The sequence below is a fragment of the Ambystoma mexicanum genome, chromosome 3p (genome assembly GCF_040938575.1).
Source record: "Ambystoma mexicanum isolate Mex_15411 chromosome 3p, UKY_AmexF1_1, whole genome shotgun sequence".
NCBI classification, from domain to species: domain Eukaryota; kingdom Metazoa; phylum Chordata; class Amphibia; order Caudata; family Ambystomatidae; genus Ambystoma; species Ambystoma mexicanum.
The window spans coordinates 811610622-811626760 of NC_090925.1; the positions used below are offsets into that span (position 1 = coordinate 811610622).

The window sequence follows — 16139 nt, forward strand, 5'->3', positions numbered from 1 at the left end:
TTATCATGTGGTTATCAGTGGTCTCCCTCTCACTGTGCTTAGAGAGGCATCAGCTTCACCTCACTGATGATCCCCAACAAGGGTGAAACACGTGTATGGGGTTGCTGGTGGTACTCTCGTTCAGATTGGAATTGCCATTGTATTTCGGTGCTGGACTGCCCCTGGGCAGGACAAAGACTGATATGCAAATGGATATTTCCCATCTGTGAAAGGCACAGTGAGTAAAAGCAGTGGCTGCGAACTCTCAAGTGGTTAATAACCACTGAACAGGTTATCATGTCTGTTCTTGCGAGAGAGGGGCGCCCGCTACCTTTGTAAAACCATTTCAATATACTGTTACAAAGAAGATCAGGTTTGATAATGATGACAACCTCTTGCAAACTACTCGGATGAGGAGGAAGCGTGGAGCCATTGTGAATCATTCTGAGAAACCAAACAAACATTCTTGTTTCCAAGTATCAAGTTGTTTAAAAATGAAAGAAGGACTGACATGTTTGTCAGTCCACCCCCTTGGAGGCAATGCAAGGAAAGCACTGGTTCCGCAACCGATAATACTGAAGCTGCTGAACTTGACATGTCTGCTAGGAAGAGGTCATCCATATGGGGTCCACCGTGCCCAGGCCGACCGAACCGAGGAACCGAGAAAGGCAGAGGCTTGCGAGAACGTCAAACCATGCGGCTGGAGGAAGACACGCAGTCCAGCTCCACTGAAGTGCTGACGAGACGTGTGCAGCCGAGTAGAAGGAAAGACATACTCAGGAGTCCCTGTGGAGACCGAGACCAAGAAACAAGACCAGGAGCACGCTGTGAAAGTACGGGGCTTTCCGAGGAATTATAGAAAGCTCAGGGAAGGAGCTTGGGAACTAAAAAGCCATGGAGAAATATTAAAAGGGTCTGGGACCCTGATGGAGAAAATAAGAAACTTTGGGACACTATCAAAAGGGTCTGGGACTCTGAGAGAGAAAATAAGAAACTTTGGGACACTACCAAGAGGGTCTGTGATGCTGAGAGAGAAAATAAAAAACTTTGGAATACCACTTAGAGGGTCTGGGGTCCAGAGAGAGAAAATAAGAAACCTTGTGACACTACTAAAAGGGTCTCTGACCCAAAGATAAGAAAGAAGAAGTGGGAAGGAGCCTGGCAGGGTAGTGAATAAGGTTTAGGGAAAGTCCAGAAAAGTGAAAGAGACTTCCTGCAGGGTGAATCTTCCTCGTGGCAGTACCTGGCAGGGGAGAACAGCGGGTCTGCCCAGCGCTGCAGGAGGGGCAAAGCATTCTTCTGCATCAAGAAGACTAGACAACCCTTTAGTTTTGGTTAAAAGTCTAAGGGAAAGAAATTGATTTTGACACAGGATGGTGGACTTTTAGTTATGGACATTCTGACAACATCTTTAGTATTGACCCCTCTTAGTAATAGGGTTAGTTAGGGTTTTTCCTTTATTTTCCTGCTAAATAAAACATCATGGCACGTGTGTAACAGTCTCCACCTTCCACACCCTGACCAGTGGTATCAGGTTCTTCCTGGACACAATTAATTAGTCCTGGAGATGCGCTGCTTCTTATATTCCTAAATAGCTCACACATTTGTTTGCCCTTTCCACTTTTTAAAAGACTACACATTTCCTGCCAGTAACTTTTATTCTGGGAGCTTTTATACCCCTTTATCCAATCATGGAATATATTATTAATCTGTTCTAAATTTACAAAATACATTGTCCATTCCAAATCACTGTTTCTAAGGTTTCTTATGTCACTCCTCAGTTGTCTCTTACGGCGAGCAATTTCTGGGTCAAATGTGTTCTTTTTTCCTGATCTTGGTGTATTATACCCTTACCAAGAGGAATAAAGGACAATGTTAGTTGTTTCATTCAATCCACAATTTCCTGGGAGAGAGACCTACCAATGGTATAAAAACCTCTTTGGGTAGCTTCTGTCTATATTCACTAATTACCTGGATATTACGATCAGTCCAATCCACTCTGTTCTGACCGGTGTTTAAAGGTGACTTTTCCCAACTGTTTCTTCCTATAATGAAACAACAGCTCTGATAGGGTCAGTACTAAGATCGCATGGTCACTGAAATTGTTAAAAATCCCCTCTACTTTCATCGTGTGATTCATTACTTTATCTTTGGCATAAATATAGTTCAAGATAGTATCTTTATTCCCCCGTCTCCAGGTGTATTTATGATTCCCATCCACCTTTCCTAGATCACTCAACATAGTCCGATCTAAATCAGCGAAGAAGGCACTCTATATCCTGCTCTGACTGTTAATACCTGCACATACTCCTGCCCCATTATGCCCCCTGACCACATCAACACAATGGGCATTTAGGTCCTCATCGACAATCACCCAGTCGTCCAATTCCAGTATATTCCAGTATATACCTTTCTAACAAACTTCATAAATATACGATTGGATCCTATTTGTGTGTTTGCCACCAAGAGGGTTATATATCTTGACTGCATCATTTAACACCAGTCTAGTTATTAAAACATGTGGCTCCCCATCTTCATGCGTTATCATTTCTGATTGCAACTAGGTAAGGCATGCTGTTAGCAGGCCAACCATTGGTTGTCCTTTCACCCCCTCTTTTGCCCTTTCCACATAAACAGCAATGCCATCTTTTGCCAAATCATCTAAGAGCCAAGTTTCTTGTAGCATGACAATGTCTGCTGTAATCAACATCTTTGAGGACCCCATTCGTTATTTAGCAAGTGTGTGTGCACTCTGGTATTCCAAGATTAAATCACCTAAGATCACGGCCTCTTCTCTGGGTTTGTTGGCAGAAAAGCTTATAACCAGTCCCACGGGGTCCCTTCTTGTGTGCTATTAACCCGTCTGTCTTGGGTCTTGGGACCAAGCGTCCTCGATCCTCTACAGTTATTTTCAAAGGAATTTCCACAGTAGGGGAAGTCCTTCCCTTCCTCTCGTTACATATATGTTGGTTGATATCATAACCTAATTCTAGCAGCGAGAGGGCATTTCCCTTCACGATATTGGCCACTTCTTATGATCAGCAGTGGAACTTTGAAGTGATCTGACAGGTAGTTTCCAACCACTCTATGTATGGAAAGTCCATGCAGTCCAGTACCCTCAGAGCCAATATCTGAGCTATTAGCTGCAAAAAGCAAGATCTTTTTAGAGGAGACTTTATGCTGAATCAATCTGGACCGGGCTGAGACATTTAGGTGCCTCCTGCCAGTCCCCCTCATCTATGGGTCCTACATCCACCTCCCCCTTTAATTTAAGTCTCAAGAGATAATGGGGGGTAGAAATGGACCATTTGGGGATTAATTCAGTGTTGAGGTTGGATTCCAAAGGGGTTTGTTCTTGGCAGTCTTACGCAGTGTGAAATTGGGCATACAGATTGTCTCTAAATCGGATATATAGATAACTGTCTGATAGCAGTAACTGTAAAAGTACCTGTATGTCCTGAAATGTTGTGAGTCAACCCTCAGCTATCACATCTCCACAAGTCGGATACCTTTCATCCGCCATCTCTTTGTATATCTCTGGTGGGTTTCAATTATTCCATAAGGGGGCAACAAGGGTTATCACTCCTTCCTAGCCCATCGGTTTTTGTCACTTGACTAGTAACGTGAATTAATTGTAGTGATGGGAGTGGCAGTCCGTGGATGCGAACTCCCCCATATATTATAACATAGGTTGTAGTGCCATAGCCAGTATCACTCAAGACTGATGTGTGCGTAAGCGAGGCTGCAGTGCAGCCACTCATTGGCCACAGTCAGTTATGCCCCCAATAGAATTATAGTATTTCTGGATATCTGGAAGAGCAATACATCCCTCCTAGGCCAATCGACAAAGCGTTTGAAGGGCTACCCTAGGTTGTAACCTCCACCCACAGTCATTTTCATAGAGTCTGTTCCATCTATCATAATTCACTGGTCGAGATCTTAGCGGGAGTGTTCTGAAGGACATATAGGTATCTGGGAAGAGACATCATTTTAAATTAGGCCACGCAGCCGAGCAGTGAGAGAGTCAGAGGCAATCAAAATCGAGTATCGCCTGGAACCTGCTGGTAACTGGCATCAGGATGTGGGACAGAAAGGAGCTGGGGTTCAGGCAAACATGAATGCTGAGGAATTTCAAGGTATCCGTAGCAAACTGGAAGGTATAGCCAGGGATAATCGCGTTGGAGCCCCCCGGAACCGGGAGCAGTACTGATTTGTTTGAAGTGATGCAGAGCCTGCTGATGTTCCATGACCCTGGGGTTGGAACGACAGGGGTTTCCCATATACTGTAGGAGATCATCAGCATGTAAGGGCACTCGGTCTTCGTGACCTGATAGCCACTCGACACTCTTCAACAGTGGCCCCTCAACAATATCATCAATAGTTCTATAGGTAACATAAAGATGAGAGGTAGGTTAATAGGGTAACTCAGAGATGAGGAGGTATGCTTTTAGTTTGGTTTTGAACAAATGTGTGGACTGTTTCTCGGATGTCTGGGGGAAGAGAATTCCATGCAAGTGGAGCAAGAAGAGAGAAAGAGCAGAAGAAAGAGGAATCACAGGGAGGGCAAAGAGTCATGGGGTAGTTTAAGAGGCAGAGCAGAGATTACAGGAGGGCTTTTGGAGTTGGATATAGGGGGATAGATACAGTGGTGCCTTATTGTGGATAGATTAGTGAACCAGGAGAAGACTTTTAAATCTGGCCCTGTTTTGCATCATCATCCATCCAGCCTGGTGACAGTACGATGGAATAGGTGTGAAGTGAGGGAGTTCAAACAGAGTTCTGGTAGCAAAGTTAATTATCTTGTTGAGAGGACAGAAAGCATACTTGGGGAGAGCTGCTCCAGTTTTGCTGCTCTAGTTTTGGAAATGTAAGTAGAGAAAGTGGGAGAAGGGTCATAGATTACGCCAAGGGTTCTAGCTGAAGAAGAGTAGGGGAGATTGTCATGTGGGAACTGGATAGGCAGAGGATGAGAGAGAGCTTTGGCAGGCAAGAAGATCATCTCTGTTTTGATAGAGTTTAACATCAGAGAGTGAAAGCAAAGCCATCCAATATTCAACGGCAGAGAGACAGTTAGAAATGTTGATAGAGAGATCAGAGGAGAGTTCAGGAAAAGAGAAGAAGATTTGGGTGTTGTCCATGAATAGTTGATATGAGAACCCAAAGGAGGTGATTAGTGTCCCAAGAGCAGACCCAAGACTGAGCCTGGTGCAACACCAACAGTTAGAGAAGTGAGTTTAGAGGTTTTGTTGCTCCAGGAGACAGAGAATTGGCAAGGTGCGAGGTAGGATTCAATCCAGGCAAGTGCTCGATCACGAACCCCAAGAAGAAAAAGAGTATTAAGGATATCAGAGTGATCGACAGCGTCAAAGACAGCAGACAGGTCTAGGAGAATTACGATAGAGGATAGGTTGGAAGCAGAGACAATGAATTTGGGCACATACATAAGAGCAGTTTCTATGGAGTGACAGGAGTGGTAACCTGCTTGCAGGGGGTTTCGAAGGTGGTAGATGTCTATGAAATTGGTAAGACGGTTAAACACAACCCTTTCAAGCACTTTAGAATAGTGCAGAAGGAGACACAAACAGTGAAAGTTAGCCGGTAGGTTTGGGGCAGCCCCTTGCTTTTTAGGAGAGGGATCACTGTGATTGTTTTGAAAACAGAAGGAAAGCAAGTCAAAGGACAGATTGAAGAGTTCAGCGAGGTGAGAGGGCACTGGGCTTGACTAGCTGAGGGGCAAAAGGGTCTGATGGGGCACAAGAGGGGTTAACCTCCATCAGTAGAGACAGAACTTCATCAGTATTAGTGTGACTAAAGTGGGAGATAGAGGCAAAGAGTGATGGTAGAGGAGGCAGAGTGTAAAATATAGGGGGAGGGAGTGTGAGGAAGGTCAGGAGGGAGTCTCTAATTCTGGAAATGTTTGCAGCAAAGTATACAGCTAGGTCATTAGCTGTGAGTATGAAGTTGATAAGCATAGATTTAGGAGTGAGTTTAGGGTGCCCTGTAGGATGGTTGCAGTGAGAGTCAATGGGGGCTGGGTGGAATTCCATTTTTGCTCTAACAAGAGTGGACTTCAGAGTGTTTTTTCGGCACAGAGGTAGATTTGCAGGTTTTCAGCCGAGTGGGTACACCTCCATTTATGCAGCAGCCGATGGATATGTGGAGAGAGCATATGAATGGGGTGAACCATGGTTAAGGGGGGCTGAGACTTAGGGGTGAACGTAAGTAGTGGGAAGTGAGGAGAGGATGAGTCATATAGTAGGGATTGGAAGCTGGAGAAAGCGGTGTTGGTCGAAGAAGCATTGGGTCTGAAGGAGGAGAGTGAGAACTGTAGGTCAGAGAGAAAGGGGGAATGGCAGAAGGTTTAAATATCCTTTTAATAATAGGTGGAGCAAACGGAACGGAAAGGTCAGAGGGTGGGAAGAGGAAGGAGGTGGAAACAATTGAGTGATCAGAAATGGATGGTGTAACAGCAGTATTAGTGGCTGAGAGAGAGGTGTGGTGTGTGGGCATTATGGTACACTCCTAGTGTACGCTTTCAAAATAAAACCCTAGGAGAAAGGGGAAGGGGACAAATAACACCAGTGAGGGTACCAGCCTGCTTTGCATGACTTCGAAAAGCATTTTGGAAACATAAGAATGACCACAGATCTTTATATCTAAAAAATGTTGCAGAGAAAAAGGGGTTTTATGCTTGAATCACTAATTACACAATGCACTCTGGACTTGGTGCTCACTTCATTTTTCACAACACTCACCCTAACTTTAAGATGTTGGTAACATTGGACCATATATACAGAGTCCGGTGGTCTCAAGCTCTTGCAGTGAGAACTATATAGCTCTAACATCAGTCTCTCTTATTCGGTGCAAAACATATTTTGGTGATAAGGTTTCCTTTTCCCAAACAGATTTTTCCTCAGGTCAATGGTAGATGTGCACATGTTCTGTTCCCAATGCACAGACAGTGAATCATGTCTGCACGGTTTGCAAATTGGTTTGCAAAGGTAGCGGGCGCCCCTCTCTCAATAGAACAAAGCTTGATAACCTGTTCAGTGGTTATTAACCACTTGAGAGTTCGCAGCCACTGCTTTTTCTCACTGTGCCTTTCACAGATGGGAAATATCCATTTGCATATCAGTCTTTGTCTTGCCCAGGGGCAGTCCAGCACCGAAATGCAATGGCAATTCCAACCTGAACGAGAGTACCACCAGCAACCCCATACACGTGTTTCACCCTTGTTGGGGATCATCAGTGAGGTGAAGCTGATGCCTCTCTAAGCACAGTGAGAGGGAGACCACGTCTGGTTGCCCCCAGGAGACCTAGGGTTACCAATCCCAGGTTCCTTGAAATTTGGTTTGCAAAGGTAGCGGGCGCCCCTCTCTCAATAGAACAAGGCTTGATAACCTGTTCAGTGGTTATTAACCACTTGAGAGTTCGCAGCCACTGCTTTTTCTCACTGTGCCTTTCACAGATGGGAAATATCCATTTGCATATCAGTCTTTGTCCTGCCCAGGGGCAGCCCAGCACCGAAATGCAATGGCAATTCCAACCTGAACGAGAGTACCACCAGCAACCCCATACACGTGTTTCACCCTTGTTGGGAATCATTAATAATAGGTGGAGCAAACGGAACGGAAAGGTCAGAGGGTGGGAAGAGGAAGGTGGTGGAAACAATTGAGTGATCAGAAATGGATGGTGTAACAGCAGTATTAGTGGCTGAGAGAGAGGTGTGGTGTGTGGGCATTATGGTACACTCCTAGTGTACGCTTTCAAAATAAAACCCTAGGAGAAAGGGGAAGGGGACAAATAACATCAGTGAGGGTACCAGCCTGCTTTGCATGACTTCGAAAAGCATTTTGGAAACATAAGAATGACCACAGATCTTTATATCTAAAAAATGTTGCAGAGAAAAAGGGGTTTTATGCTTGAATCACTAATTACACAATGCACTCTGGACTTGGTGCTCACTTCATTTTTCACAACACTCACCCTAACTTTAAGATGTTGGTAACATTGGACCATATATACAGAGTCCGGTGGTCTCACGCTCTTGCAGTGAGAACTATATAGCTCTAACATCAGTCTCTCTTATTCGGTGCAAAACATATTTTGGTGATAAGGTTTCCTTTTCCCAAACAGATTTTTCCTCAGGTCAATGGTAGATGTGCACATGTTCTGTTCCCAATGCACAGACAGTGAATCATGTCTGCACGATTTGCAAATTGCACTGATTCGTGTAGAATTATTGGATTCAAAATATTTGTTTAGAATTAGAATGCTCCTGAAATAGAAACAAGGCCATTTTTGTCAATCAGCATAGCGTTAGGGGCATCCGTGTGGAGGGCTTGTAGGTAAGACACTGACCCCCATAGAGCCCATGTAAACAACCCCAACACCGCTCCACCATCCCAAGGTCTGCTTATGGGCAGTGTGCAACGTTATTTTGATTTCTTCAACTAATGAGTTTGCACCCGTATATCATTTATTTCCACATGCACAACCACTGTGAATTTCTGGGATTATTATACCACACCAATTCTACTCAGGTGAGTGATTGCGGTAAAGGCAATGAATGCACTCACCATGCCTGTCGCTTTCGAAAACATTCTTGAACCCATAGGTATTGTATGCTAATAATACCCTCCTCCTCCCAGTATTCCATAATAACTCCCCAACCTTCCCATCCAATGTTTTAAAGAAGAACTTTTTAGCCACGTATGGTATGTTGGCAAAGAAGTCTTTGGGGGTCATTGCGACCCTGTTTTCATCACACACAGGAGGTAAAAGGCTGGCTTTTCCACATTTGAACCTAGGACTTTCAAGCAGCACCCAGGTCTCATGAGCGGGTGTTTAACCCACTGAGCTATGCTGCAACTGGTCAATATTCCAGTATCAAGTGAAAACGGCCGCCAGATGGCGACATTTCGCTACAATTTAACCTCCAAAAAATCAAACACTTTCCACAAAAGTTCTAGGATTGGAGGTAATAATTTGTATAATATATAATTATACCCTTCCTAGAATATTTGGGGAACGAATATTATGGGGTCGGGAGAAAAAAATGTGGACATTGTATTTATGAGCATCACTCCCATGTCAGACAACCACAAAACACACTGCACCATTGTAAGTGCTCGTTGATCCCAAATATAATGTATAGTAAACTGGACCGAAACTGCTTAAAGTTCCCATAATCCTCTATCAAAACTAGCGTACAGTGTACTCGGTTCCCACTGATGGCTCAGCTACACCAGGGGGTCAGCAGTAATGGTTAACACGGGAGCCCCCACTTTTTCTGACCAACCATTTCCCAGAATTACATTTTTCTAGGGTTATGGAAAGGGGGAGGAAGGAGATGGGGGGCGGGGGGGACTGGGATTCCCGCTTTTAACAGTAAACAGCAAAATGTAATTAGGGCAAAAAAGTCGAGGAAACCTCATAGGTCCATTAACGCTGGTATGTGTCATGGAAAGGCACGTGTGTGCAACTTCAACTATGTGTGCATGACAGAGGCACTGTGGGTCACCCAGTAGGAAGACACTCAACCGTCTAGGGCATGGACAGTGAAAAGTTCCCCAGATCAAACCAATGTGTACAGAACTGGAGCCGCCGTGTTGTATCACATTTAAGTGCTGGAGACCACAGCTGGTAGAAGCCTCGCCCTGATGGCCATCAGTGAAGTCCTTAATTTAGGTGGAGGCTTTAGCGCAAAGGGAACTCTCAGATGTCGGTGACGTAAACTCGTCCACATTGGTCCCCACTCCGAGGCCAAAGGAAACCGCAGCACCCTGAGGAGACTGCCTCACTCTAACACAACTCCTAAAGGACCAAATGCTCTCAAGATCACCCACAATTGGTCACAGCTGACCTATATTCCTGGTGCCCCAACATCTGCACTAGTCTTGGCCATTAACTTTGAGAATACCAATTGTCTAATGCACATTGAACTGAAACGATTGCCACACACACATCGGATGACCAACATACAAACTCACCTAGGCTGAGGGAGAGCAGCATCACCCCAAACCACGACGGGCGAGACATGCTTTGTGCTCACACTGGCAGCTCCCTCTGTGCTTTCTGTGACTAGTCTGCCTTAACTCTGTGGCCCTCATTAGGACCCTGGCGGAGTGGGTTTCCGCCAGCGCTAATCGCGGCGGACCCGTCCGCCGTACTACGAGTTCCCTTAGCGCCATGGAGGTTTTCTCCGCCTGGTTTTGCCGGGCGGAGAAAACCATGGCGCTAAGGGACCTCGTTGTTAATTACGCCGCCGTACTTTACGGCGGCGTAATTAACTCCTTCCCCACTCCCATTATACCCTATGGGGCAAGAATGGGAATGGGGAAGGGTAAAATGGGGATTGGGGATTTACCGCTCCGCCAAGGTCGGCATGGGGTGGTGAATCCGCCAACCCCCATGGCGCTATCGACGGCTTTCCGCCGTGCTTCGCGGTGCATTTAGCACCGCGAAATCCGCCAGGGTCGTAATGAGGGCCTGTGTCATGTGTCTCGTTGACAGTCCTACCTGTGTTTGCTACAACAGCCGGAAGGCCCTTGTTCGGCAGCAAGAGATTGGTTAGAATGCTGCTCTACCAGTTTCACAGCAATCCTGTCAAGACGTCACCCTACCCATTGATTAGAGCGCTCACATTTTCCTTATCTACCTTTGCCTTCTACATAGTTCTTCTTTTGTTGAAAAGTATAGCCATAAGCAATGGCATTACCGCTCTTCATGCTCAACTTCCAGTAAATTCGAGAGTGATTTCATTTAAGGAAGTGCCAAGCAGGCCCCAGGAGCCTCTCGTGACACTTAAGCACACCCAAATACACCCACACAGGCACATCCAGCTGTACTATTACAGACTCGGCAATAGGTAATCCATGATCAAGGGCAATGCATATGGTATGTAATCATTGCTGTACCGTGACCAGTCTGCACCAAATCGTTTAAATAAGATGGTGCATGGAAAATAACATAACGTTAAATTTGGTAATGATTGAAGAAGGGGGTCATAAACTATAGGGGTTCCAAAAATAATGTTTGCAATAGGTATTGATTGGCATGGCATATGATAGTTTATTTTGAAAAACAGATTTTTCAGCCAGTGTCAGTTTTAAATCCTTTGTGCCACTTGAATTTTAAGATTCCAGTGTCTGCACTTGGAGTGGCTATATTGTGGCTGAAACAATATATGAACCAAATTAGCAGATAATATAGTTGGTACTCCTGAGATGTGCGACCCCCAGAAAGAATTACAGTCAGTTTTTGGATCAAATACACGGAGTAATCAGGAAAAAATATTAAATAAATAGATAAAATTATTCTGAAAAAAACGGACTGTAATTCTTTCTGGGGATCTTATGATAGTTTATTTATATAGCGCATAAACAAAATGGGCCTCATTACGAGGTAGGTGGCAAGGGATTACCGGCACCGGTAAGGACACTGGTCCCAGTAATCCCTTACCACCCTATTCCGAGGTCCCTTAGCGGGTCCCTTCCTTAATGCCTGGATTTACCAGGCGCTATGGAAGGGACCCGTTAAGGGACTTCAGAGCTAATAACGGTACCGCATATTGCGGTACCGTTATTAGCTCCATCCCCATTCTCATTGAGCCCTATGGGGGCTCGAATGGGGAATGGTTCCCGGAATGGGGACTTACCGGGTTCTCCAAGGTTGGAATGACCCGGTAAATCCCTATTTCGGGAACCCATGTCCCGGAATGCACCATGACTACCTCCTACCTCGTAATGAGGCCCAATGTGTTTCAAAGCGCTTCAAGGCAAGGAAGGGAACAAGGGAACATTCAATGACATTCTTACAGGCCATGAACAGGATGCGAAATTAACTATCATACTCGGCCTGATGACATTTCAGGTAGTGTGAGAGCTAAGACATAGATAAGGAAGGGAGGGGGAGAGTGGGAAGGAAATGGAAACAGACAGGCGGCTACTGTACTAGGCCTGATGACATTTCTGGTAGAGCCGGAGAAAACAAAAGGTGAGGGAGATGGGTGCAAAAAGGGAGGGGAGGAACAAAACAAGTGACTATCGCACTGGGCCTGACAATATTTCAGATAGTGCTGGAGGTGGGGGTCTGGGGGGTGGGTAAAAACAAGTAAGGGTAGGAGGGAGGAGACAGACGAGGTTGCTATCATACTAGGTCCAGGGACAATTCTGATAGAGTAAGTGCATAGAAGAATGTAAGGGGAGGAGGGGAGGAGATAGGAAAAGGGAGAAAGGGTGAGGAGGAAAGAACAGAGAGTAAGCATTCAAAAAGAGTGGAGAAGGAAGAGGGAAGAGCGAATACAATTGCAGAAGTCAGTAGTAACACATAATGTTGCAAGCCTAGATACAAGATGAAGATGGGAACAGCATGATTCAGGGCCGCCATGAGAAAGGGTGATGCATTGTGAATCAATGAGGTCCATAAAAGTCAAATCCAGCATTGGCCACAAGACGGCGACGGTGAAACCAGAATGTATCAGGCAAGACTCCTGCCGAAGTAAGCTGGAGGGGGGCAATGGGGAGCAGGGTAGAAGAATCAAGCAAAACAGGCAACACCAGAGTGCGAGAAGGGGGGATACAAGGGAGCATCACAGGGGGGGAAGAGGGGTGGTTGTTGGCCTTTGTGGACAGAGGGAGTAACACATGTTGGTGCATGCTTACCTGCTGTCTGAACAGGGGTTCAGGCCCTGGATCCTCCTGGTCCAAACAGGATTTGCCCTTTTCTTTGTCTGCCCTTCGCTTCGGATGCCTGGGCGAGAAACGCCCTTAATCTAAGAGTTAATTTCAGGAAGGAAGAGGCAGGGCTAAGAAGGAGGGTGGTGCTTAGACCAGGTGTCCAAGATCCACTTGCACCTGCTCCCCAACTGCGAAGGAAAAGAGTCTGGAGGGCTTCTTAAGTAGGAAAAAAGAGCGGCAACCAGGAAGGCACCAGGTGGGCGGGGCTTGCTAAATGGGGAAAAAGAGCGGCAACCAGGAAGGCACCAGGTAGGTGGGGCTTAGGCCAGGTGACCAAGATCCACTTGCACCTGCTCCGCAACTGCAAAGGAAAAGAGGCTGGAGGGCTCCTTAAGTAGGAAAAAAGAGCGGCAACCAGGAAGGCACCAGGTGGGCGGGGCTTGCTAAATGGGGAAAAAGAGCGGCAACAAGGAAGGCACCAGGTAGGTGGGGCTTAGGCCAGGTGACCAAGATCCACTTGCACCTACTCCGCAAATGCAAAGGAAAAGAGGCTGGAGGGCTCCTTAAGTAGGAAAAAAGAGCGGCAACCAGGAAGGCACCAGGTGGGCGGGCCTTGCTAAGTGAGGAAAAAGAACAGAAACCAGGAAGGCACCAGGTGGGCGGGACTTAGGCCAGGTGACCAAGATCCACTTGCATCTGCTCTTCATCTGCAAAGGAAAAGAGGCCGCAGGGCTCCTTAAGTAGGAAAAAAGAGCGGCAACCAGGAAGGCACCAGGTGGGCGGGGCTTGCTAAATGGGGAAAAAGAGTGGCAACCAGGAAGGCACCAGGTAGGTGGGGCTTAGGCCAGGTGACCAAGATCCACTTGCACCTGCTCCACAACTGCAAAGGAAAAGAGGCTGGAGGGCTCCTTATGTAGGAAAAAAGAGCGGCAACCAGGAAGGCACCAGGTGGGCGGGCCTTGCTAAGTGAGGAAAAAGAACAGAAACCAGGAAGGCACCAGGTTGGCGGGACTTAGGCCAGGTGACCAAGATCCACTTGCATCTGCTCTTCATCTGCAAAGGAAAAGAGGCCGCAGGGCTCCTTAAATAGGGGAAAAGAGCGGCAACCAGGAAGGAACCAGGTGGGCGGGGCTTAGGAATGCACAAAAAACAAAAAACACTGAAAAATCTGACATTTCTGCAAAGTACTTTTTTCCTTGATGTACATTTGTTCTGCTATTTTTTTAAGAAAACGCTCAAATGCACAATGACATGCCGTTATTTGGGCATCTGGCAGCTTCCAAACTATGAATCGGATGAACTGTAGCTGGCTGAAAACATTTGAGTGTGCTTTTGTAAATTAAAGGATGTGCAGGCCTGAATCAGAAACACTAGTGGGTAGAAGCAGATTGCAAATCTGCTAGGATACTTCCGAAAGCAATACCAGTTCCCGGGTCTGGCACTGCGCCATGCTGCAGCACAAGCCATCCTGAATGTTATCCAGGCATAATCACTACTTCAGATGGTCCAGCCACACCCTAGCCAACCCACTCACAGCACCCACTCTGGTCATCTTCCACACTCCTCGGGCATCCCTTTCCTGGGTGCCTTGTCAATGGGCAGTCAGGATCAATCCATCTCTTGCTTGGTCCCACTAGGAAACTGGAAAGGACTAAGGACAAGAACTCCTGCCCCTGGCTCTTCAGGTAGGCCATGTACCATGCACATCATATCTCCAGACACGGATATACACTGCCCACCACCTCTGCCTCTAGACTAACTAGGCCATGCCCCGATACCCATGCATCAGCACCCCCCCAAATATGACAGACAAGAAAATCCCTTCAAGACACTACATCATCCCTTCAAGAGCTCCCCCCTGCGTGAACTATTAGACCTCCTCTTCTAAGCATACACTCTCCAACCTGTAGCATTCATCAACACCAGGCTCATCATTGCCAACCACCTCATGTTGGACACGGTCTACACTCATGCACTCTTGAAACCCGGAGTAAATAGACCAAAGCCTTCTGCACCCTGGGATAGACAGGAACCCTCAGAACAAGCATCATTTTCACCAGCAATGTAAGACTTGCCAACAAAAAGAAGAACTTCAACCTTGAACACCGTCTGCTCAACACGCAGGAACAGAGCCCCAACCAGCCACCTCTCTCCAAGCATTACCAGGCCCCCCCACAAAAGCAGAGCCCCCTTCTGTCCAACAAGCAGTGCATGAACCCTCTACCAGAACCTGTAGCACCTCAATCCACAGACAAGTACAATCCCACCAACGAGTTCCTTAGAAAATAAACAAGATCAGGCGTCACACAAAGGGCTCCGAGCCCACCACAGGCATACCCACATCGCAACAGGTGACACAGCAAGACAAACCCAATTCACGACCATAACCCTGGAAGTCCTGACCAATAACCTTGCAGCTGTCAAGCCCACCACTTACAAAGATGACCTCCTGCTCGCCTCCATCGTGAATACCATCTGAAGAAAAGCTCTCTTAAGTTTGCTTAGTACTTCCATTGCATTATTGTACTCGTCATGCCACTGATTGTGCGTGCGCACGTTAGCTTTTGAGATCGCACTCTAGTGATTTCTATTGGCATATGAGAAAACAGGTGTTTTGGTTGGTTTGGCAAAAATGAGCCCAGCAGAAGTTATAAGAGGTTTCAGAGTCTTACAACCACACTCAAGGTTGTTGTCAAGGAGGAGAGTGAGAACTGTAGGTCAGAGAGAAAGGGGGAATGGGAGAAGGTTTAAATATCCTTTTAATAATAGGTGGAGCAAACGGAACAGAAAGGTCAGAGGGTGGGAAGAGGAAGGTGGTGGAAACAATTGAGTGATCAGAAATGGACGGTGTGACAGCAGTATTAGTGGCTGAGAGAGAGGTGTGGTGTGTGGGCAGTATGGTACACTCCTAGTGTACGCTTTCAAAATAAAACCCTAAGAGAAAGGGGAAGGGGACAAATAACACCAGTGAGGGTACCAGCCTACTTTGCATGACTTCGAAAAGCATTTTGGAAACATAAGAATGACCACAGAGCTTTATATTTAAAAAATATTGCATTCGTGGAGATGCAGTGTCCCTAAAAAGAGCCTGATATACGGAATGTGCCACGCCATTTACGCGCACAGATGGAATTAATATCTGATTCAAGCACACAGGGTGATGCCAGGTTGTTTACTTTACAGAATTGAATCATTTGGGAGTTTTGTTTTGAGGGAGAGAGTGACAAATATCTTGTTTCGTGTGTTTTAGTTAAATGCTGATTTTTGGCATTTGTGAGGAATGTTCAGTGCACTGTTTTTTTATAACCAAGACAAATCGTGTTTTATAATACGTTTAACACTTTCTTGGGCATACAGTGTGTTGCCCCTTCGTGGCTTAGCGTTTCGCAAATTGTATTCTTTCTACCATGTCTTTGCTATTCTTTTGTAGCTCGGTCGGAGAAGATGATGACACCATGCACCAGTTTCAGATCTTTACTT

The 16139-nt window shown here is 46.1% G+C and overlaps 1 protein-coding gene across 1 annotated transcript in view; it reads right to left on the bottom strand.

Annotated features, from left to right (window-relative positions):
* The window catches only part of LOC138580921 (serine protease 33-like), a 187660-nt gene extending 177583 nt beyond the window's left edge, over positions 1 to 10077 (bottom strand). Inside the window, exon 1 of the mRNA XM_069651853.1 lies at positions 9972 to 10077. Within this exon, the coding sequence (XP_069507954.1) occupies positions 9972 to 10020 (49 nt within the window). The 5' untranslated portion in view covers positions 10021 to 10077. The remainder of the gene's footprint in view (positions 1 to 9971) is intronic.
* Positions 10078 to 16139: the final 6062 nt, after the last annotated feature.